Source organism: Gymnogyps californianus, chromosome 1, assembly GCF_018139145.2.
Source record: "Gymnogyps californianus isolate 813 chromosome 1, ASM1813914v2, whole genome shotgun sequence".
In the NCBI taxonomy this organism is placed as follows: Eukaryota; Metazoa; Chordata; class Aves; order Accipitriformes; family Cathartidae; genus Gymnogyps; species Gymnogyps californianus.
This window is the reverse complement of record NC_059471.1, coordinates 57,515,863-57,540,299: the sequence shown is the minus strand read 5'-3', so window position 1 is coordinate 57,540,299 and position 24,437 is coordinate 57,515,863. Positions and strand designations below refer to the sequence as shown.

At 39.5% G+C, this 24,437-nt stretch overlaps 1 protein-coding gene across 1 annotated transcript in view; it reads right to left on the bottom strand.

Annotated features, from left to right (window-relative positions):
• Positions 1-400: 400 nt before the first annotated feature.
• The window catches only part of DNAJC3 (DnaJ heat shock protein family (Hsp40) member C3), a 38,714-nt gene continuing 14,677 nt past the window's right edge, over positions 401-24,437 (bottom strand). The window contains exons 5-12 of the mRNA XM_050892146.1: positions 18,078-18,230; positions 16,606-16,787; positions 14,465-14,584; positions 12,555-12,660; positions 12,334-12,454; positions 7,194-7,326; positions 6,208-6,356; positions 401-3,816 (exon numbers count right to left, since the gene is read on the bottom strand). Coding sequence (XP_050748103.1) covers positions 3,659-3,816; positions 6,208-6,356; positions 7,194-7,326; positions 12,334-12,454; positions 12,555-12,660; positions 14,465-14,584; positions 16,606-16,787; positions 18,078-18,230 — 1,122 coding nt within the window. The 3' untranslated portion in view covers positions 401-3,658. The remainder of the gene's footprint in view (positions 3,817-6,207; positions 6,357-7,193; positions 7,327-12,333; positions 12,455-12,554; positions 12,661-14,464; positions 14,585-16,605; positions 16,788-18,077; positions 18,231-24,437) is intronic.

Below are 24,437 nucleotides of genomic sequence, written 5' to 3'. Positions count from 1 at the left end.
ATTCCCACAGTTCTAGAAAAAACAGTTCTTGCTTTTTAGATTTATGATTTTATATAAAGACATTTTATAATTTGAAACATTTGATAAATCTCTGGCTAGCTTTACTTATCCTTCTTAAAACATAAAACTGCTACTTTCAGATTCGCTGAGGGCAAAAAGAAAAATTATTCTCCCTTTTTTTTTTGTTATTATTTTATGGATAAAAGTGTGTATTACAGAGCAAACAAACAATACCTTACAGTAAGGCACTTTTAAATACAACTAACCTGCTATGCTATACTGGCTAGTTTCCAGCAAAGCTCCTACAAATCACACCCCTAAACAGAAGAGTAATTGTTATTCCAAACACTGGTCTGAAAACCGAAATGATAATAAGCTTTGCTTTTTTTTTTTTTTTTTTTTAAGTTTAAGCTGACACATTTTCTGCTTAAGTCACAAGTTTGAGCTCTTAAGTTTATGATTCAGTTCAAATCTGTTTTAATACTGATTTATTAATACATCAGTATTAAGCATGTATCAAGTAAAATACGCTCCCCACCCCCCTTCATTTTAAAACAAGTTGGAAACTAGTTTATTAAAACTGAAAGAGAGAATTCAACAGAGAAAGTTTGCATCTACATATAGGCCAATTATTGTAACGATGTTTCATGCACACCTCAGGGTTTACGAACTACCAAGACATTTATTTCAATGTTCGGTTATTGAACATTATTGCACTACAGACACCCACTAATAAATAAAAAGGCGAATTCAGCTTCCTTGTACATCGCCTGCACCATTAACGCTCGGTGTGTTACCAGCACTTCATTTTCTGAAGTCACATCAGGAAATGCATCACCGTATCTGGAGATCCTCAAAACGTGAATGCTTACTTTTTAACACAACTGTGTCTCTCTGTATTTTCACAACTACCTTAGAGCTAAAAGCCAGCATCTGCTCCCTTAAAACCAGCACTGGAGTGATAACACTTCTTGTAGTCAGCAGCTGCTTAACATCAGAAAGCCTCGTTCTCCACTGTCATTTTTTGTTCTCGTTTTCAAGACACTGTTTTCCACAGAAGGAATCTATGAACAACATTCACGCATTTATCATCCTCCTCCTTCTACTGACTACGTTCAAGGCTTTTTTTTTTTCCTTAATATGTAATTTTCCCTTTCCCATTCATTCTCAAAATAAGCATCATCCTTTTTGTTCCTGACTGCTTCCAGGACAGCAGAACAGTCCACTGCCTTAGAGAAACAAATCCGCACTGCTCTAACATCAGTGCCTTGTATGAACAATTTACATATGAGGGACCATCCTATTCCTTCCCTAAAAGAAAAAAAAAAAATTAAAAAACCAGGGAACAATTTCTTCAGCTATAGCTTTTCAAAGAGAGAAGGGAGAGGGATGAGAACAAAAGAGCTGACCAAGGGTAGTCCTTTAAAAGAAGATGTATCATTTCTAGCACTTCCTCAGCGCACAAACATAGCTGTCTGCGGTGTTTACTGTGACTTCCTGAAACTGAACAACACTCCTGTATGTACAAAACGTGACGTATTGCTTACACTGGTCATTCAATATTAATTTTAAAACAGCCCCGTCTCTAGTGAACAAGGCAATATAAAAGTGTTTATACAGAGCAATGGCTCGCACACAAGCACGTACAACCGGCAAACCACACCGCAGCCACCCAGCCCGCAGCAAGCGCAGTTGGGTCTGGCTCGCCCCTCAGGGACAGAGGGCTGACGACAACCAAGAGCGGCCGTTGTACGTGGAAGCCACCTACCCATCTTTTACTTACTGTGAGCAAAAAGCACATGCGCAGAGAGCAGTCTGCATCGGCTGATACCACGGGGGAACAGGTTATTTACTGTGCAGCAAGCTCCTACGTCCGAGCCCTAGAGGTCCTACGAGAACCACGCTAGCCTAGAACGGCATGAACAGCGTCCTGAGCATCTTCTACAGAGTTTAAACAAAAAGCTTTCAGACAGGTCAAAAGCGGAAGTCGAACTTCTACAAAAAGTCGTTCAACTTCGAAAGTAGCCGACACTGGACTTTAATAGGCTGCTGGGGTGGTTTTGTACCATCAACTGTTAGAAATCACTACATACACTCTTCAGCTCGAAGATAAATTTCTGCTGAACAAACACTGACCTTTAAATTGCTGTTGAAAAACATTTTATGAAGCCACATGGCCTCACAATTATGTTTGTAAAGTACTTGAGGCAGGAGACAAGGGTTATCCTTCAACAGCAATTCCGCTTACAGTAATAAAAACCCCAATTTCAGACTGAAGGCCTTATTTGCTAATTTCATTTGTTTTACTGAGGCTGCTTATGCTTTCAAATGCCATAAGTTAAAGTGAGAGAAGATTCCCATCAGCCGATTATTGTTTTCCAGTTAAAATCCAATCAAGAAAACATTGATGAACTGTAATTCTTGCATTCTAAGAAAATGGCGGCTGCTGAAACTCATCAGTAATTATGATATATTCAGTTACAGAATGAGAAGACTTTTTACCCATAGCAGCTACAGTCCTGGTAATACCTCGCATCGCATTCACACAGTTCGATCAATTACACTCAACCAATTTTAGCTACGCACATATGGAAAAAATAAACCAGACTTGCAGCTAATGGAAAGTTAGTCCCTCTTTTTGCACACAGTTGTTTTTGCAGTACTGTGGCTGTTATGCAAAACATAAAATTACTTCAATTTCACATAGTATTAACTCACTGTCGCATCACCCAGCAGAAATGAAGAAGTCGTATTACAGGGTAAGGCTAGAGTTAATATCGTATTCCTACAGTCCGCAGTACACTCACCTCACAAGCTGTATCGGTTCCGAGTTCATGTACAGAGAAGTAACAAATTGCTGCATAGTCGGGGAAACGTCACATCAAATTTTTTGCTCAAATCTCAAGCAGGTATTTTGTTAAAGTGCAAACTACTCAAAAACGATACCTAAACATCCCAAATCGCATTCAGAACAAGTCTTTCAAAAAACATCAGGTATATTTTTTTACTTTCATAGCTGACAACTGCCGCCAAGGAAAACATCCCAATTCATTTCAGGTTAACGAATAAAGTGAGTAGGCATTTTCAAATACAATTACTTACAAGCAATCTTCTTTCAGAGCAATTGTTCAGCCTCATTCAGTACGCAGCCTCTTCACCCTACCTATGGCACTGCAGCAGGTGAAGCAGCAGGTGGTCACTAGGGCTTCCTTTGAAGAATACTGAGAGATGGATCATTCTGCTGAGCACGACTAACAATTTGTTAATGTAGAGACTATGGTAACTACCCTTTCCGTGTTTATTAGGCCCCGATTCAGAAAAATATTTACATGCATTTTACCTTTAAGCATATACTTGAGTCCTAAATTTATGTTTAAGTGTTGTCCTAAGTAGCCTCTTACTGTTTTTTCCATCCATAGGAATAAACAAGTCCTGCATATCCACAACAAATACATAGGCAGTAACAAACCCCCCCAACCAGTATGAGCTTGTCAAGTTCACCACAAAGCAAACCCTCTGAATACTAAAAGAAAGAAGCTTTCTTCTAGTGCAGTAAGACAACATTAGAAATTAAGATTTGGGGTCTTGAATGAGAGAGTTTTTATTTTTCAACAAGTGAAGTAGAAAACAGCAGCAGCCACCAGAAACAGTCTTGGCTCTAACTGAAGTGAAATTTGAATGTAAATGGTCCTCCTCCAGAACCAAAGGGGTTGAATCCTTGCCACGTGTTCCAGTTCCTGTGGAAAGGGTTGCCCCCACCCTGCTGACTCTCCGCATCCAGTGGGTCCTCTCCCGCATCAAACTTCCGCCTCATTTCTGAAGGAAACAAAACCAAGATGGAATCATGGCACATGGCAGTAACACCAAGCATCTCTGATGACCAATAACCAATTCAGAACCCCCCCAGGCCAGAGAGCTGGAATTATCACTTGTATTGGCGGCATCTGCAGAACCCAATTACTTTGAGTTTTTCAAAGCTGTCCAGGAGACCGGCAGAGAAGAGACTAACCCCGTGAAAACACCGTACGAAAAACCTCAAAGAAGTCATTTAGTTTCAAACAAGGCAAGACAGTACCTGGCTGTCCAACAGGACAGGTATGAATTCCAACAGGGACAGGACAGTTGCACTTTGACCAACTGTGTCCCACAAATAATTGGGACATTTTGTCCTTGGTGAGTTTATTGGACCTATTCTCTCACAGCTGCACTCACTCGCGGTGGTCTGAGGACAGACCATGCTGTATCCTGCCAATTCTGCACGACCAATGAATTCCAATATTGACCATTCAGCAACAGCACGGAAGTCAGCATGCAGAGCCCCAAACTTTTTCAATCTTCTCCACGTACCATTCAGGCAGAGCGCTATCTAGGGGACAGCAGTTTGGAGGCAGAAAGCAGGTTCTTTAAGTAGTTTTGTCCAGCGGGGACAAAGTTGAAAGTCTTCCCCCAAGACCCACAGACAAGTCACAGGCTACACCAGTACTCTTGTTATTTACATCCGCATATAACTTTCAAGCAGCCTGCAAGCGCCACAAGGTTTTTGATCACCCAGCACTTTTTCAGGACACCCATTTCATCAAGGCAGAGAAGGGAAGCAAAGGAGTTGGTTAAGGGGGAATCGTGAGACTGGCTGGGGGAGGAATGTGGAAGATGGCCTCAAAAGTACACCAGAGCCCTGTGATACTAAGCTTGCAAATCAAAGCTCAGAGATTCAGAGGTCTACAGGCTTTATAGTTTTTCTTTACATAACCAACATGGTCACTAGAGCCAGAAAATGACCTGGGAAAAATACCTGGATGAAAGGAGAGAATGCCATTGCAGTAAGAAGAGATGGAAAGCAATACAGATGGCACTACAAAAGCCAAATACTACCGGTGTTACTTTTCTTGCTCAGCTGGTTTTACAGGAATGGTAAACATGACATAAGAAAGTGTGTCAAGGAGAAAGTAGATGAACATGTCCTGGAGATGCTGACAGGGCAAACAGCACCTCAAACGCTTTCAGTATATAAATCTCCTAATTTGCGTTCGTAATTATGAACAAAGATCACATCAACACAGAAAAGGGTTTTCTGACCAGAAGTGTTTGTAATGCAGTTCATCGCTCTCAGATCCCTCCTTCCTCCAAGAAAGTCTGAGCCCATCTGCCTAATTATCACATCGATGATCCTGAACAGTTGAAGATAAAAATGGGAGCCTCCGATATCCACATCTTTTATGTGCTTCTCTCTTTCCAGTGACCATACAGGAACAGTTTAAAGACAAGAACTTAACAGATGGCTCTGGTTGAGGGGGGTTTTTTTTTGGTTGTTTGGTGGGGTTTTTTTTAGTTTTTTGTTTGGGTTTTTTTGTCAGTTGTTTGGGTTGGTTTGCTTGCTTGGTTTGGGTTTTTTGTTTTTTTTTTTTTTTTTTAAAGGAGGTGAGATAACCACACCACCCCGTTTTTTATTACATTCTTGAAACTAAATGGTTTAACTCCTTCTGTTCATCTCTTGGCAAGACAGACATCAGATCTCCTAGACACCATACCACAGGGTCTGCCAGGAGAGTGACTGCATTCTTCACTTTTTTTTCCCCCTCCTCCAGAGCTGATCAGCAGACAGTCAGACCTGACAGGGCTCCTTCCTCTGAGGGACTGGGCTGGCCCCAGGAGCCTGGCCACAGACCAGCGGTGAGGGCTTCCTCTCCCTAAGGCTGACAGGAGCCGAGAACCCAGTGCCCTGCCTCGGGGAAATGCTCTGTTTGCAGAGTGCCTGTTTGCACAATGCATCTAGGCTTTGATACACACAACAAGGGCCAATTTTGAGGGCTTCTCTGGAGTACTTCAGGGGCTGTTATAATCTAAATGTAGTTTGCAGTAGAACTTTAGGCAGGAGACGACACCCACATCCTTAAAGTAAGCATTTCCAGAGTTAATCAATCCTGGAAATCTCTGCAAGATGATATCCTAAAAAGAGACCTTTGAAATAATAATTTTCATTTGACTTTCAACAAAAGTCACTGGAACACAATAATTCCAGGTTTACATCTGACTTCATGCAACAGACTGGATGCAAGGATTAGTGCATTGCCTTCTCAAGATGGATAAGGGGAGAAGGGGGAAAAGGGAAGCTGTAAGCCTTGTTATGACTTACACTTGCTGTATTTTTACATTACTGTAAAAAAGTAATTAAAAAAAATGAAGTCACTGCATAAGAACAATCATTACCTGGGTCAGTGAGGACTTCTTTAGCAGCTGCTATATCAATGAATTTTTTCTCTGCTTTCTTCTTTTCTTCCTCACTCTGGAAGTTGTCAGGGTGCCACTGGGATGCCAGCTTTCTGTAAGCTTTTATGATTTCTTGCTTTCGAGCATTTCTGGATGGATAAAATTATAGATAACTTGAAAATTTTCTAATTGTTCATATGCCACACTAGTGAATCTACAGGTTTATTTTAAACACTGAGACAGTAATTAAGGGCATCAGGAAAATTATGAGATGCTAGTTAACCTTCTGCAGATGGCACTGAAGACTCTTTACACAAAAAACAGAGGAAGCAGGTTGCAACTTTAAATAGAGATTACTCACTCTTTCCTTCACCACCCATTTACTTTCCTTGGAAAGATGCTACTGCCAGCTACTATGCAGAATACAGTTCCCAGTCTGAAGAATTTACAATCAGATGAGTAACAAAAAGCACAAAGAGTAAAGATCAAATTAGTTCACGGTTGGAAGGATGACCAGTACTAGTTCAGAACTGGACATTTGTTTGGTCCACATTAGAAAGTGAAGTCGTTGGTTTCTCAAGGTTAATGGCAGAAGTATTTTAGATACCTTTCAGTTAGTCCTTTCAAACTCTTCCAATCTATCACACTATCTGCCACAATTTTATTTTTTGTCCCTTTCAGTGATTCTTTCCAGTCTTCATTTCTTCCCCAATTCATTCACCTGACTCTTAATCATCTATGCTAAGAATTTCTTGCCAAGGGATTCACTTCCTTCCTTCTCAATGTTGCTTTTTCATTCTTTCTAAAGGAATTGTAAACAAATGCTACTTAAAAGCTGAACACTGCTAAACTAGTGCAGTAGGAAAGTGAAGGTAGCAACATACAGGAACAAAAACACTCAGCAGAACAAATTCAAGTGATCAGCCCTAGATGTACTGGTTTAATAACCAACTTTCACATCATCGTCTCAGATATTAATATCTCACCTTTTTACTCCTAAGATTTTATAGTAATCCCTCTTCTGTGATTGCTTCAGCATCCTCTGGGCACGTTCTAGCCCCTCCCGAATCTGCTGGTCATTTTCACTATTGGCTTGAGCAGTCTCATAGTCTTTAATAGCTTTTATAAAAAAAGTGAATGAAAAAAGATTACACAACTCTTTACAGACTTCAATTTAAAGAACTCAACCACTCACCAAAACTGAAGGTTTGCTATTACCATATATAAACAGCAAAACTTTTATTTCAACTTGCCATGGTTTTTTTTCCAAATTAGAAAGCCCTGGAGTAGAAGAGATTCATTTTCACATACAAATTAGCTAATTTTCTTTCTTTAGGTTCATCACACTTTTTGGAAAGGAAGAAGGGAGGTTACTAGCAGTAGGTCAGAACACTCTCTAGATGTTACAGTTGCCACATGGATGAACAACATAATCATCTAGGACTGGGATGAAACAGAAGTCAGGAAGCAAGTTTCAGCAACTAGTATTTGAAGAGCCCACTGCACAATGTTAGTCCCACATTGCTGTTCAACTAAAGGATGCATGATACAGAGCCTTTAAATTAATTTTCCTTCTTCTCCCACAGTCTGCACTCAATCAACACAATAGAAAGCCTCTTCCTCTTTAATGACAATAAAGATGGATTTCAGATTACCAGTAAGTTCATACTGTAAGTGAAAGACAAATATTTGCTTTTTACGCCTCTGCATAATATGCAGACAGTTATATTTTAAGGGTTTTTTTCCAAAGGCATGCTCTCGCTTTTATTTCAAGAGTTGCATTTCTCAGGAATGAAAGCAAGAGAGGTGCTGCAATGTATTCATGAATTATTGTAAGTGGTAACTGAATGCTTAAGACACCAAGTTTAAATATTCTTTGATATCAAGATTTATCAAGGGAAGCAACTGTTGAAGTCTTTAATGAGACTGCTCTTCTTTCACTGTTATAATCCTCAAAGTCTCATTTGCAGATCCAAGACTCCTAGGTTTCTAAGTTAGACGAAGTACTTGCATCAGATTATTTCCAAGCAGATGCTATTTCTCAGCAGGTGTTACATTTGTTTTTCACTGTTTCTGAGCAAGACAGCAGGAAGTGCTAATGAATTTGTATTACCCAGACATCTGATACCACTGCAATCTTGTTTTGGTTATTGAAAAAAAATTTCCAAAAAGTATTTCCAGTGTCCCAACAATTTCATATGCTATTACAAACAAAACAAAATTTCTATTCATTTTCACATCACTGGACACTGTCATTTGCTGCCTGAACAAAGCATTTGGGCTTCTGCTATTTTTAATAGTTTGCCCAGTCATTAAAAAAACTCCAACGAACGGGAGCGTACACTAATGCGTGTGCCCAATATATGCTGTTGAAACTGATAAAAATAATGCAAATGCAGCGTTTCATTATGCTGCTTTACCGCTCCAATAATTTTAAACACCAGCGTCCTTAATCTGCTTCACGTAATAATGGGATGTCCCATCACAACGTCCTGCCAAATGCAGATCAGATTGCTCAACTTCACTGAGCACCACATGATCTACAGCGCGCACCACTGCTGGAAACCAAGCTGCTCAGGAGTCAAGTAATTGCAATGACAGTACTAGATTTCTCTTTTTTTTAAACTGACTCCCTTATTTAAAGGCTGCAAGTATTAAGCATATGGGAAGGTATGTTTTTTAGTGGTGCACACTGCAGAGGGAATGCACCCAGCACACCTGACAGCAAGTACATTTTGCGCTTTCTCTCAGTTGGAAGAGACTCAAGTTTTGATGGTACTCTCCAGTGTAGGAATTTTCCTCTTTCAGAGAGCTAATCACTCTCCCCACCTGAGGGGTGAGGGGTGGAAGCAGGATGTCAGCTTCCTGACCACAAGAAGTTTGCTATGAAACCAGGAGACTTACTACTAATTCACAGTATGTCGAGTGAGATATTTAATCAATTCTTCTCTGTCACTATTTCTAAAAGCACTAGTACCTCACAAACCAACACAAGAATCACTGCTGCTTCTTACTTGCCTGCTATTTCAGAGTGCCTCCTGTCCCACAACAGGAAAGGAACAACCAGTTTCCAGTATCGCTTTCAATTTAAATACTTTAGTCAAATCTAACTCTCCTTCTTTCAATACAAGAGTCTTCACAACCTCTCAAATAGTAATCGCATGGTATCTTTAAACACTTTAGCTGGCTTTCCTATCTTGCCTGCATCTTTAAAACAGAGTGACCAAGATTGGCCATTACTGCATATCCAGAATTAATTTCCTACCAAACATGAGTAAGACAACCTATGTCCATGCCAACTCTATTACAGGAATAACTGAACCAGTTATGCTCTTACTGAAATAGGGACTGTTTCCTCTACAGTAGTAGGGTGAGGAAGAAAACAAACAAACAAACAAACAAACAAACAAGAAAAAAGATGTCCTGAACAATTTTGAAAAAGCAAGGTGGTTTTTTTTCCTTCTTTGACAAAACTTGTGCTGTATACTTTAGACAGACTCCTGTATTTATGAGGTAAACCAGAAAGGGAGTCATTACACATCTGTCTCTATAGACAAGCCCTGGATCCCATGTGATTATAAAGTAATTAAAACCATTTGACAGGAATCCAAACTCAGCTATACATACTGAAGTGCATCTTGAACATTTAACAATAATCGCCTTCAAAGTTCTGACTTACAAGTACTTTGCAATTTCCTGTCTTTAAACAGGAAAATAGGTGCCTCCAGCTTGAAACTTTCTTGAGGGAAGAATGAGAATCAGTTTGCCCCTTTAAATATGAGACTACAATTTTAATTGCTCTACTGTTCTCTACAGCAGAGAGAAATCAGCCATCATTTTACAGCAGTTAAAACTGAAGGATAAGTGAAGACACCTTCAGGCAGACTAACATTCATGGACTATTATAATACTGTTTACAGAGGCCCTGCTGGAAGGCAGAGTGTAACTACAACCATCTCACTACTGTCAAGGGCAGGAGGAAGGCAGAGGATATGCTAAACAACAGGGATTTGGAGGAGCACGGTTCCACTCTAGCATGGTTGTCTACTCAGAACCAGGCTAGGCCAAGCCCAGCATGCTCCAGCCCAGGAAATAAGCTCTCCCAGATCCCAGGTGTGTCCTCTCTGTTTCTTTATATCCCATAATAGGGAGGCATTTGCTCCAGCACAAGACCAAGCTGGCTCTGTGCATTTGTGCAGGACCTTGTTACAAAACTTTTTTTCCTCTAATTTGCAAGAGTTGCCAGATTCTCTCACCCTAGAGAAACCAGAAATAGATGAGGATTTAATAGAAGATAATGTTAGCAAGATCCAATTTCAAGAAAAAAACAGATCAATTCTGTCCACTAGTAAGAAGCAAAAGGTACATCTAAGAGGACTCACGGCAGGGCCTGTTTGGCCTGCCCCTCTCTGTACCCTCCTCTAAGCTGAAGATTCATACACCTTGAGGGGAAAAAATAATGTTAAATTTTCTTTGGGTTCTCCTTTTGCTGATACTCATTCCTCTTAAATCAAAAACCTTTGTACAAGCTGTCATCTATGTAGATTTGTATTCTGTACCTTTAACTACTTTTAGGGAAGTGGTGGGTTTTTTATTCATTTGTAAATCTACTTTTCCCAACCCTGACTGAGCTTACTTCCACCGTACTGAAGTACAGAAAAAGATGGGGAAATGCCCAAAGGGGGCCTCATCACTGAAATCTTCCTGAGCCTTACTTCTAGGTTGACGCTGCAGTTCTTAACAATCAAAAGATGGAAAAACATTACCCTAAGAAAAACAGAAAGACAATTTTTCCTCACACTTTGGGGGTTTTTTTTAAGCAATCCCTTTGCACAAAGGTCATCAGTTCTCCGAAACGCTGTTGTCTTCCACCCTTTTTCTTATAAGGAGGAAGAAGGCTTGCCAGCCTCAAAGAGGGACTAGGACTACGTCACTTCAAAGGTACAAAGTCTACAGGGCTGATGAAGAGGACTGCCTGAAACCACACCAGTCCTCTTTATACCATGTTTTCATTTGAGTCAAGGAGGCCTAAAAAAAGAACAAAATAGGTATCTCATTTTTTAAGTGAACTTCAAGAGGTGAGCAATATCGTCTCTCAGTGATTAATTTCTCAAAAAGACAAAAAAAATCTGAGTGTGCTATTAATGAGAACAGCTGCCTCATGAATGTTTAAATCGAAAAGATTTTTTTTGTTCAGTTGTAAAGTGACAGATCCAGTACCACAATACAGAAAAGGAAAATTGTTCCATGAGTACTAAAATTAATGGAACTAGTTTTCTGCAGATTTAAAGCCTACAAGTCCTTTCCCTCATCACATTTGACTGAAACAGCCCAATGCTTCAAAAACTGCTGCATGACTCAGCATGGGGCTGGAACAGACAGATTGTCCAAATTTGCTTCTTAAGCCTGGTTTCTTGTGGAAATGAGATTCACTAAATTAAATTTTGAAGTTGTTTTTTTTTTTTTTAATAGCACATTAGCACTTACTAGTCTTAAAGAAGCTAGGTAACAACATATTGGTGTACTCAGAGACACCCGCTACTCAGTCCCTACTTTCCAAGGCTGTAGATGGGACCATGTAACAGTATGCATTTTATGGAAACCCCGTATGGAAAATGCAGCCTCGGGAGTAGAATCAGTTTACTGGTCTTAGCAGCACTACAGAGATCCATAGAGGTGAAGCAATGGCTGTTACCTTCCTCTGCCCTCAACATATGCCAGTGGATAGAACAGTATTGTTTCATGCTGCCATCTAAAGACATTAAAATGGAGTTCCTAAAGTGGATTTACATCACCCTAATTACCTTTTATCTCCAAATGCAATTGTCTGACATTGCTGATTATATAAAATGTGTTTAAGTTGAGTAAGCTGTACAGTCTCATAAAACATCCTGAACACAGCCCACTGTTGTAAAGACAACTCTGCTGTAGATAAAACAAGTACATTCCACTTATACTAATCAAGACAAAATTACCAGCAGATATTTTTGTAAATCTGCAACTACCATTGCTGATTAGGGATAACAACATAGTGTAGAATCAAAGTGCATGTTAAAAAATTCTTGAAACACTGACTGCATTTTAAACACCCACAAAAAAGTATGTGCAAACTGCATACAACTGTACCTTCTTCATACAGGTCTTCCAGCAAATAAGCTTCTGCTCTGTCTTTCAGGGCATTCACATTGGTTGGTTCCAGCTGCAGTACTTCTGTACAAACTTTTATGGCTTCTGTAGCCTGCTGATTCTAGAGAGGAGAAAGTACAACAAAATTCATGTAGTTGTGTGGGTCTGGGGTTTTTTTGTTTGTTTTAAAGAAATTTACAGAGGGAGATAAGCAGAATTACCTTTGATAAACAGTGGCAGATCCTTTCTTTGGCACGAGTAGCATAAATTGGGACTTCTGGCTCAGTTTTCATTACAGAATCATATTTATTGATAGCATCTTCATACCTGTTTAAATCATAAAGATAAGCATAACATCATGAAATGTCATAACTGTTTCAGGGTGTTGCGATTTATTTACAAATTTTAAAATTCACAGATTTTCACATCCTTCTAACAATGTACCTTAACCTTAATAGTCTTAAAGGTGTGGTGTGAGACAACAGTACGAAGAAAACTTTCAGCCACTTCAAGAATTACATCCCCGTTCCCTTTTCTGTGCTGTGAGACAGAAGAGCAGGCACTGTGCCCGGCAGGCTTTTGCAGAAGATAACGACTACCATCCCTCACTGTGTACAGACAACAGTCTCTAGATTTGCCTCCTGTCCAACACGCCACTCTGCACTTGGAAAAAAGCATCCCCCTCTCTGATATCTAAGATGGACTAAGTCTGGAGTCCTGCTGTGAGCACTGTACCATTTGCATTTCTTGGTACAAAAAAGAAAAAAGTTCTTTATGTCAGCTTGAATCGTGTGGTTGTTTTCTCCCTTCCTTCTTCTCTGCAAGTCACATAGTAAAATGTATTTTTGCTGTGAAGGTTTCAAAGATACTCAAACCATGGAACTTTAGCAAGGAATGGATTAGAACATTCACCTAAAAATGCAAGTGTGTGATTGAACCCATGGGTTGCTACAAGCTAGGAGAAATTCAAGCTCTCTGAAGACTCCCTGGAAATACGCCGATACTGGCTTAAATAGAAGACTAAAGTGAATAGAGTCCGAATGGACTGCTGGCTTAATAAAACTGTCTTCAGTTGTGCTGATTCACATTCCTGATGTACTTAATTTTAAAAAGCCACCTTGACAACATTTAATCACCTGTTAGGGGTCCTTACAGTTGGATGTCCTGTGCTTGGGAACATATAAAACTGAAATAAAGCAAGAAGAAGAATAATGCAGAGGTATTGTCTATCATTTAACAGGGTGCATAAAAGCAGCCCATCAGTCAGATCCAGTTTTGCTACCAAGGCACTGCAGAGCTACTAGGTGGTTTTAGTCTGAAGATGTGGTCCTTTAATCACAGAATAGTTGAGGGACTTCTGGAGGTCATCTGGTCCAACCCCCCGATCAAGCAGGGCCACCTAGAGCAGGTTGCCCAGGACCATGTCCAGACGGATTCTGAATATCTCCAAAGTGGGGAGACTCCACAACCTCTCTGGGCAACCTGCACCAGTGGAAACGAAGGGGTGATGGGCAGCATTTCCTTACGTTCGAATGGAATTTCCTGTTTCAGTTTGCGCCCACTGCCCCTGGTCCTGTCACTGGGCACCACTGAAATGAGCCTGGCTCCGCCCTCTTTGCACTCTCCCTTCAAGTATTTATATACATCAATGAGATCATTGTGTAGCAGAGAAGGCTCAGGGGGAACAGTCCCAGCCATCTCAGCCTTTCCTCACAGGAGAGAGATGCTCCAGTCCCTCCATCATCTTAGTGGCACTTGGCTGGACTTTCTGTCTCAGTAGCTTCATCTCTCTTGTACTGGGGAGCCCAGCACTCCAGGTGTGGCCTCATCAGTGCTGAGTGATGATATACGAGAGCTGACAAATATTATCCCTATCTTGGTCTTACGACCTGCTCCACAAAGAAGTTAAGCATGCAAAGAGAAGACAGCGGCATCAGAACGAATCAGAATAGGATTGTCACTATGTGAGTCAATATTTATTTTAATTGTAATTTGAGAGCTGTGCTCAGTTATCCACTTCAACTGACAAATGCAAAAAGCATCACTTAATCAACTCCTCAATCAATAAGTTGGCGCCTCAGTAGTGATTTTTTTTTCTTTTTTTTTTTTTAATATAGCAGTGAACACTTACCTGCCTTCTCTGATGAATTCCTCTGCTGACTCGATCTGCTTATTGAGTTTCTTTACTTGCTTATAGAGAGAGAAGCATTGCTTATGGTCTTGGTCCAGTTTCAGACACTCCCGGACTTCACTTTTCACAGGGAGGTAGGGAGGAAAAAAAACAACCCCAAAACAGAAAGACATCACCACACGTTATGAAATTTCACCTAGAGACACAATGCAGCATCTATAAGCTGTCCAGAACAACAGCTGACTTCTTTACACGATCTCTCCCTTCATCCAAAAATGAACGCAGAGTGAGACAAAAAAAAGTCTTCCAGAACATACAGGGATATTTGTCTGGTTTTGTTTTTAATTATTTTGTATTGCCAAATATTCAAAGATTGAGAAGTGTTATGTTAATAACTGACTAAACAGCAGAAGAAAAATATACCCTGGGAAAGAAATCATATTCAGCAGTTATCAGATACAACTGATTGTAATTTTCCTGTATATTTAACTCGGCTATATTACAAAATACCTATGTAGAAGTATATTTTATGCTGCCTGAAACAGACAAAGCTCAGCTAAGACCCAAACCTCCTCTTGATGGAATCTCAGCCAAGCCTGAGCCTGACTTTTCACTGTGAAGACTGTTTAATCAGACTCTGATTAGGGCAGATACCTCTTAAAATAGTCAAAAGTCTTTAAAACAACTCCAGAATGCAATCATATGAAGGAATAGAAGTTTTGTACCATATAGAGTCATCATAGCACAACCAAGGTGTTATTTTCAGAAGGAGATCACAAAATCTTATTTTGTTCCTAAGCACAGACAAAAATATCTATTATTTGAAAAATCATTAAGCCTATAAGTAAGAGAAAGAAACTAAGGGAACGACATGATTAATCACCCAGCAAGTCAAAGAGCTATAGAACTCTTTCTTAGTATAACTTATGATGCAAAAAAAAAAAAGTATCAGAGAAGAATAAAGAAAAGAGGCTTATGCCTTCATTCCGATACCATTCTGTTCTTCAACAGCTCTCTTAATTGTCCTTATAAAAATCTTAAGATTTGGTTATTAACAGAGGAAGTCCATGTGTGGATTTCACAGAAAAAATAAATACCACCTATTCTTCAAATCACTAGACTAAATGACGGCCAGCTACCAAAAGTCACCACAGAAGTGACCTATGAGCTCCACAGATTAAGTATACTCTGGAAAGGGGATCCCTAATGCAAACCAATTAGTTATTTGGTGTTTACTTTTGCCCAGCTATAAAATGAATTTTTGCAATTATAATCACATGCAGTTTCCATCCACCAGCCAAGAAAAGAAACTCAGGCATTTTCAGCTCCCTTCACCTCTTACTGCAGAGGTTCTGTGGCAAAAACCATATTGGAAGGAGTCTGGAGATGAAGGTAGCACATCCGAGATGAGCTGTGCAGAAACCACTCGTGTGCAAAAAGAAGGATTATACCATCTGTCCAGCTAGGCACACAGTATGAAGTTAACAGTCTGGATTGGGCAAGGGCAGTTACCTGCAGGACTGACTAGGGACATATGGGAGTAACACCTTAAACTTAACTGAATATGAATAAAAGGGTAGGGCGTTATCAAAAAATCATCTAAAATACTGGACACTGTCTGCAAGAATGAAAGATTGACAGCTCTGGATCCCCAGCTCCTCATACTTGGATGCTTCTGTACTTTTTATTTATTCTTAAGCTTGTAACCTTTTGTTTCCACTCTTGGAAATAAAAATCTAGCCCTAAGACTTAATGCATACATTTTTTGTTTGCATTGTAAACTTAACTTGAATGGAGGTTCAAGGTTAAAAAGAGGCTCCACCAAAGCAAGTTTAGAGAAGCACGGATGGAGAAATACAATAAAGACAGTAAATATAAGCAACTCTGACGGACCTGCACTATGGCTTCTATTTAAGTAAACAAGATGCTAGGAACCATAAATGGCTGGTCTGCCAAGAATAAACATGGTGTCTTCACTGCCAGTTCTTAGCTTCTGGAAAGGAGCTTCCTTTATCAGATCCAGAGCAGAGCTGCTACTCCATCCAAAAACCAGACAACATAGATATTTCATGGTTTATCACGACCTGTATCACCACATTTTCTGTCTCAATTATAATGATTATAGCAAATAGTAAAATTACCTGAGTGATAATTCATGGTCCCCCAGCTGATAATATATTCTGCTGATTTTATAGAAGGCTTCAGTGTTATCATTCTTTAATTTGGCAGCAGCTTTCAAGTCACTAATGGCTTTGCTTGGTTCCCCTTCCTTTATATAACACTCAGCTCGAAGTTCCCGTAGCTCTGCATCCCAAACACAAACCTTGAGAAATCAAAATTAAAGCTTGGTTTTGGTCCATAACACTTCACTTCTTTTCCTCCCCAACAAAAGAAAAATCCCATTTAATTTCACTTTGCCAACTGCAATAGCATAAGGTTCAAGCTGCATGCAGAGCGCATGAAATTAGCATCTCTGCTTCCTGGTGGATGCTGTGATGCACCTGCCCAAATAGAAAACAAAGGCCTGAAAAATTTGTAAATGATTCAATGAGCTCATGCAGGGAGATGAATTAAATCTATTGGCACTGCTTAAACTGGGACAGTCTGTTGAGCCTCCAGGGAAGGATATCAGAATCATAAATTATTACATCTTCCCAAAAGAATAGGGGTAATGAACAGCAAGGACCAAGCTGTCAGCTGTCCCCTAGAAAGAAGCCTGTGGTTAAGATTCAGCTATGCAAGGTTTGACCTTAGTGTCCAGATTTTAAAGATACATACAGAAGTAACAATGTCACAGTATGGCAAGAATAATTACTTAAAGGAATTGCCTATCATAATTCGTTTTAGAGAATTTATTCTGGGTCTTATAATTTTTTTGTAAACCATCATTTTAGAGAATGAGGTTTTTCTGCTTTTCCATGTTCCCTCCCCATAAACAAACTCCCACACTCTGGCAGTTTCCTCACCAAAAGCTAGAATGTTTTAAATTCCAAGTCAAAAGCAGTTAACTGTCTTGTAATATATATTTCTATATGACACGCAAAATGCCTACATGATTGAGTTATTTATACTTATACTATCAGACTACCTATACTGATTAAGATTCAACAAATACAGATATCTAAGGAACAAGCTGAAAATCCAGATAGCTATGCACGTTTTTAACTTCATGATTTTTTTTGATCTTTTGTTACTTCATTTTCTCAAGACAAAAATTGCCTGCATATAGGCAATTTAAAAATATAGATAAAAAACCCTACACCTCCTGTATTTGGCAAAACTTCATTGGTTTGAGAACAACGTTTTTCCCAGCTTCCCCAAGAACACTGAACTGTGGAAAAATGGGAAAGTATAATCAAGAAAGTTATCCATAACAGAAGTTTGGCTGAAGTTATATCTTTAACCCGAACTACAAGCTATTACTTTGACTTTTTTGCAGCTAGTGCTCAGCATTCTCCACTTTCCAACTTCATTATGGACTCACGGTGCTCAGCAAAACTGAGCCAATTATACCAAGTGTTTTCACATCAGTGAAGAAGTTAAACAAAAATACACAGATGTCAGACAGGAGCTCTTACTTCCCTTTCACAGTACCATTTTACCTAACACTTACTGCCAAGATTTCATCAAGAAGAGAAATAGCGGCTTCGTAATCCTCTTGCTGGTAGGCAGATAATGCTTGTGAATGCAGGCGCTGTAGCTCATCAGATTTTGTCAGCTGAGTCTGGGCTTCTTTTTCCTCATTATTGCTAGGATTGGATTTGAGCTGCAAACATTAACAAGGAGAGAGACTGAAATGCTTGTTCAAGGATCTCCTTTTGTCCCATTAATAATCATATCATGGAGAACTGACTAAAGCTGCAAATAAAGCAAAATTAGTTTTAAAATTCCCGTGGAAATGTTTCCAACTCCAAAGTTCAGAAAAAAGAAAAACATTCTTAGCCTCAGTACAAGTTGTCAGAAGTCAGAGAAATCTAATTCCTTGCCCCACCATGCTTGATCATTTACCATGGGACACATCATACACAACAGTCATTGTCCCCCCATCACCCGCTAGAAGTCATGGACCTCTCAATTGTAGCCTAGTTAATTCATCTCTCTGCAGACAGTTATTAAACACTGGATTCCTCAGCATCAGTAGAAAGTATAACCACATGGCATGATCACATATCTCACTTTAAGCACAATACATAAGTTCATGACAGAAACAAATGCAACATGTCACAGATAATATTACTGTAAAGCTGTGTTTCTTACATTTTCCCCAGAAAGAGTGGCTACAGCAGCAAGTTAAGATGCTACAGATGAGGGAAAGGCTCAACCAGGATCCGCTGGGAATTTATGTACTTTGCTTCATGTGTAGTTTTAAACAAGTCTAAAGTTTTGTCTACAAAGACTGTCATTTCTCAAACCCCTCTCTCTGAGCCAGTAGAAGAGGTTACATTATACTTGCCTTCATCTGTTCAGGCAGCTTTGTATTTTCAAAGAAAATAAAAAAAACCCCAAAATCTCACAGGCAACTCTGCTACCACCCAGGAAGACAAATACGGGCCAGGAAGAATTTCAGCCATTCCCCTGCAAAGCCAGGAAGTCATTTGTAAGATTAGTGTAGTTTCAATAAGGCCCTGGTGTCACACTTGTTGCTGATCAGAATGACTTCCAAAGTTTTAAAAGGAACAGATCAGCAGGACTTAAATTTATTTTTTTTTTTTAATTTTGTTTGTTTGGTTTAAAAATCAAAACTTGCACTACCTTGCATTTTATACACAGAATGTTGACAAAAGTTACTGAGTCCTCAAAGTCATCCAGTACTTTTTCCTTCCTCCTTTATCTCGAAGTGGCTTGTTCCCTTTTTCTCATCAGTAAGTTCTTCAAACACTCATATTTTCTGCTTAAGTCTCTCATGTAATTCAACATCAGCCCTCAGAACTCCTTTAACAAATTCTGCCCTGGTTCTAACACTTAAGTATATGAAAGGAAAAAGCCTAAATGCAACATCAAAAGCATGCACAGGTCCCACCTCTGTCTTAGATTCTTCATTTTAAGTCTTTTTGAACCATACACAGTTGTTTCATTTTATGCTGGCAAAAATCAAGTTGTACTTAGACCTTAAAGTTCTCCTTTATCCCCTACACTGTCTTTCAGCTAAAAGAGAGAAACGTGATCAAAGAGTTTTCTTCTTTGTAGGCTGATTCCTAATATGTCTCAAGAAGCTTTTCTTCTGGTTAGAACAGAAACTCTGCCTATAAACCTCTGATGCTGTGCATCCTCTTTCTCGCCCAAATCTGGAGCTTGTAGTAGAGGCAAATTTCTGCACCTGTAATTTTAAAAGTTCCAAGACTACAAAACTCTCTGAAGTTCTGAACTGTTCAGTTCCAGCTGACTTGCTTAATTTCTCCCTCAATTTCTCAGCATTTTCCTCTCTTAAAAATGAAGAGCTTTTGCTATGGATGAGCTTTATGCTTCCATTTAAACTTATCTCATGATAACACTGCACTCCTTAGACACACAGTATGTTTCTTGTAATTTATTCGGAGCAAAACATCAGTGGAATATGAAAAGCAATGTTACAATCATACAGACGAGTCCAAGAGTAATAAAGATCATTTGAGTGAAACATCCTAGATAATTTTAGGTAGTACAAACTGTCCAGTTAACAAAGAAAGGGAAACTTTTCAAGCTATCATTCAAACTAAAGCCATCACGTGTTTGTGTGCTACAGTATGATGAAAATATACACTCAGAAGCTCTTAATAAGTAATTAGTGTATTGCTATGATGTTTTAATTAGTAATGTTAACTAAAGCGAAAAGAAGCCTGTTCATTCAGCTCCCAGAAAAAAGCCGGAAATGTGATGCAGTTGTTTGATACTCTCATTTTGGTTTACTTCCCAATTTTTTTTTTCCTGTCTTTTTGCCCTGTGATCAGAGGACTGTCACACCACTGCCAATAACAAATCACATTTCAATTATTTCTCCTTTTCCTGTGGAGCAGTATGCTTGGGGGTGACAACTCAGAACAACCCCTTGCACTAAGTGTGCCAGACTTCCAAGAAAGGAGCAAAGTATTAAAAAACCCTTCAGCTGAATTTCGTACAGGTCTAAGGCAAACCTAACACTCCTCTACATGCTTCATCAATGGCCTCAAAGCACAAAGTCAGAAGCTATGCTCTGCTCAGTTCTGCTGTACAATCACACTGCTACTGGTGAACACGTTCTCAGCACAGCATCCTTTGCTGTCTTTGAGGTTTACTACATTTGGATTAGAACACTGAATTAGTTGCAGTTTAAGTTGCAGCAACAAGAGCTAGCCATCTGTTAACAGCAGCTTTCATTCACTACCAACCCCCCTGCCAAACCTGCACCTAATTCCTTTACAGAAAACAAAGGCCAGTACACAGGAATGGCTTTGTTACCGTAAGTAATTCTCTATCACAGATTTACTACTATAGGTGCTCCTTTATTTTACAGCCTACTCTCAGTATAGGGGAGAAACACACCCTAGGGTAAGCAAAACCCCACCTCCCCCCCACCCCCAGTAAGCAAAATTAAAGGGGGAAAAAAATCATCATCCCCATTCAATTTATCAAGTTGAGCTTTAAAAGCATTCGCATGTGTATCTACCTTTCTCCCCATTACTCTTGGTGAGGAAGCTGGCTTATTCCAGAACTTTCTCTCAAGGACTTGACTCAAAACTTTGCAATATTACCTTGCTGCAACCAGGACAGTGGGAAAAGGTATTAGTAGTTTGCTTCATGAAACCCAGCATTTTCTTGGCATCTACAAAGTGCTTAGATCATTTCTATTCAAAGTAGGCAGCCTTGGAATGGCTGCCTTGCATTTGCAGTCAAACATCAAGTATTTAAAAGTTTTCTTACGGGAAAAGCATTTTAACAAGCTAAACAATTCATGCTGGTGTTCAAGAAGGAACATAACCCCCCCCCTCCAAACCTGCCATACTTCATTGTATTTCACAAGTCCATCAATATGACCTTTCTAACCATACACAGAAGTTACACCAGCCACACACAAGGCTACATGAAAAATACAATGCAGCACTACTTCAGAAAAATACTGTTAATACGAGGCCATTGATACAGCCAAACTGGTATATCAGCAGTGACAAAACACCGAAGTGAGACTGTCCTGATTTCGGCTGGGACAGACTCAACTCTCTTCTTAGTAGCTGGTACAGTGCTGTGTTTTGGATTTAGTGTGAGAATGATGTTGATAACACTCCGATGTTTTAGTTGTTGCTAAGTAGCGCTTATCTTAAGCCAAGGACTTTTCAGTTTCCCATGCTCTGCCAGCAAGCAGCTGTGCAATAAGCTGGGAGGGAGCATGGCCAGGGCAGCTGACCTGAACTAGCCAAAGGGGTATTCCATACCATGGAACATCATGCCCAGTATATAAACAGGGGGGAGTTGGCCGGGAGGCGTGGATCGTGGCTCTGGCATCGGTCAGTGGGTGGTGAGCAACTGCATTGTGCATCACTGGGGGTTTTTTTTTTTTCCTTATCCCCTGCCCTCCTTTTTTTTGTTATATTCCTTTTCATTACTATTATTATTATATTTCATTATTATTATTGTTAGTATTATATTTTACTTTAGTTATTAAACTGTTCTTGTCTCAACCCACGAGTTCTGCCTTCCTTCCAGATTCTCCTCCCCATCCCACCAGGAGTCGGGGGCGGGGGGAGTGAGGGAGCGGCTGTGTGGTGCTTGGCTGCTGACTGGGGTCAAACAACAACAGAGACCAATGTTAAACTACACAGGATCCACTTGCATTTTGTGTGTTGGATGCTGCTATCCTGAAGATGCCATGTGCCAGTCTGAATTAATTAGTGTATTTCAGTGTGTTGTGCCTATATGTATCTTACAATTATGCTTTCTGGATCAGCAATATGCTTTTTATTTAGCAAAGCTTTACAACATTGTCTGTTACCATGCTAAAAAAAGGATCCCCAAACACAGAACACTGTTACAGGACACAGAACTGAAAATCATGAACATGGAGCAAGTGCCTCCGGCCTATTAAATTTAGTAAGAACTCTTTGCCTCAGGATCTTTTTTTCAGAAGCATAGGGAATAGTTACATAACATGGCTAAGCTAATTCAATGGCTTACCGCAACCTGTCCTGCTTTCCAACTACGTAGTCCTACATCTTCCTTTGCAATGGCCCATTAACAATACAGGAAAAAGTTGGGCATTTAGTACAGGAATTCTAACGAAGAACAGTTACAGCCACCTTGAGAAAAAAAAACCCCACAACTCAAAATCCATACTCTCAAAGAGTATAGATTAAAGATATACAGGCAATTCAGCTGTAGCATTTGAGTATCTTAGTATGTAATATAAACAGACATTATCAACTTGAAAAACTCTTAAATTCTGTTGTTTATAACATTTTGGGTTTTTTAAAAATATTTTGTTTTATAGACACACTGTTTCTATACCTTGCTTACAGTGGTCCCGCGCCACTAACGTAAGCATACATCTACACATTCTAAAGCTGTTTTATTTTCTTGCTTTTCAAACTGGTAAATACACAGACAATGAAAACAAATTGATTAGGCTTGTGAAAAATACTCTGAGGGGAACTGAAGGAACCTTCATGGTTTGCGTTGTCTAAGATCAAGACATCCACGCACTCAAGAACAGTGCACAAAGGAAAGCTCTGCATTGGCAGAGCAATATATTGGCTAACACAGCTACGATGTTAGACAGATGGAAAAAAGCAAGGAAATATTTAAATACCTTTTATTCTTTACCCAGGAAGCTACAGATGATCACAGTACCAGAGGAATGTATTTGGAAACAATTTAATGCTACTTTCATCTGGTTAAGAGAGCTTCAAATACCCAACCCAACATTGCCTAGTAACTTACTCAAATCAGGTTAACTTACAGTGCTGTAAGATGGTCTCCTCCGCCTACATCCAAAATAGTATTTTGGATGAAGGGCTTCTTCAGATTAGAAAAGAATTTACAGATGTACAGTGCTCAGTCACTTGGTCTTGGCTGACATCTAGTGGAGCTGGAAGCGGCACCTTCAGTTTCCAGCTTTTAAGTGTTTATGCTTCCAAGGGAGACAGAATTGCATATTTAAGACACCTCAATTTACAGTATTTATTGCAACAAACTGCAACTGTGAACATTACAGTCAGTCTAAAAAAAAAAAGGGAAGATAATTTAAAAGAAATATGACAACTTGGTCCTTTCCACACTTTGCAATAGACTAGGCAGAAGTTCTGTTCTATTTTTGTGCCTTCAGAATTCAGCAACTCAAATGCTTCTCATTTTCTCTAGGACACAAGCACAGTCACAGACAATATTACAAGACATATACAAACAGCTGCCAGGATTTGCATCGCTTTTGTCACCTTTTCAGAAGGCTTTCCATCCACCAAAGTATACCAATATTCCTTTTATTCTCACTAAAAATCACACGCTTAAAGGTAAAATAAATATTCCAGGGCTTTCATGGATTGAGGCCTTAGACATGAGTGTTGATGTGCCCACAGATCTGTCCTGTTGACTTCTGTTATTCAGAAACTACTAATCAAAACAGAAGGAACTTGATATTAAAGCATATGAACGCTCAACCAAAGTTGGAGCAGAGAAATAAATACTATTCATACACTGTCAGCAATGACTTTAGAAAGTCACCTAAGGACTTCTGCTTAATCCCTGATCTATCCTGGGCACTCTGAACACAAGAATTAGACCACTCTGCTGACACTTGTTGAAAGTTTTATTACCCTCTAGGTCCTAGATTTCCAAACTGGTAGCTAAGTTGCAAAGGAAAAAGCTAAAGAGCTTCTAAAGATTAATGAGTTGTGATTCTGTATTGCTAGACAGAAAAAAACCTGGCCCATGTAAGGAACTTCATCAGCTGGGTGCATCTGTTGGCCAAAAGGAGACATTTCTAGAAATGTAGTATTGCTTAACACGTCAAGGCATAAGTCTAAATCAC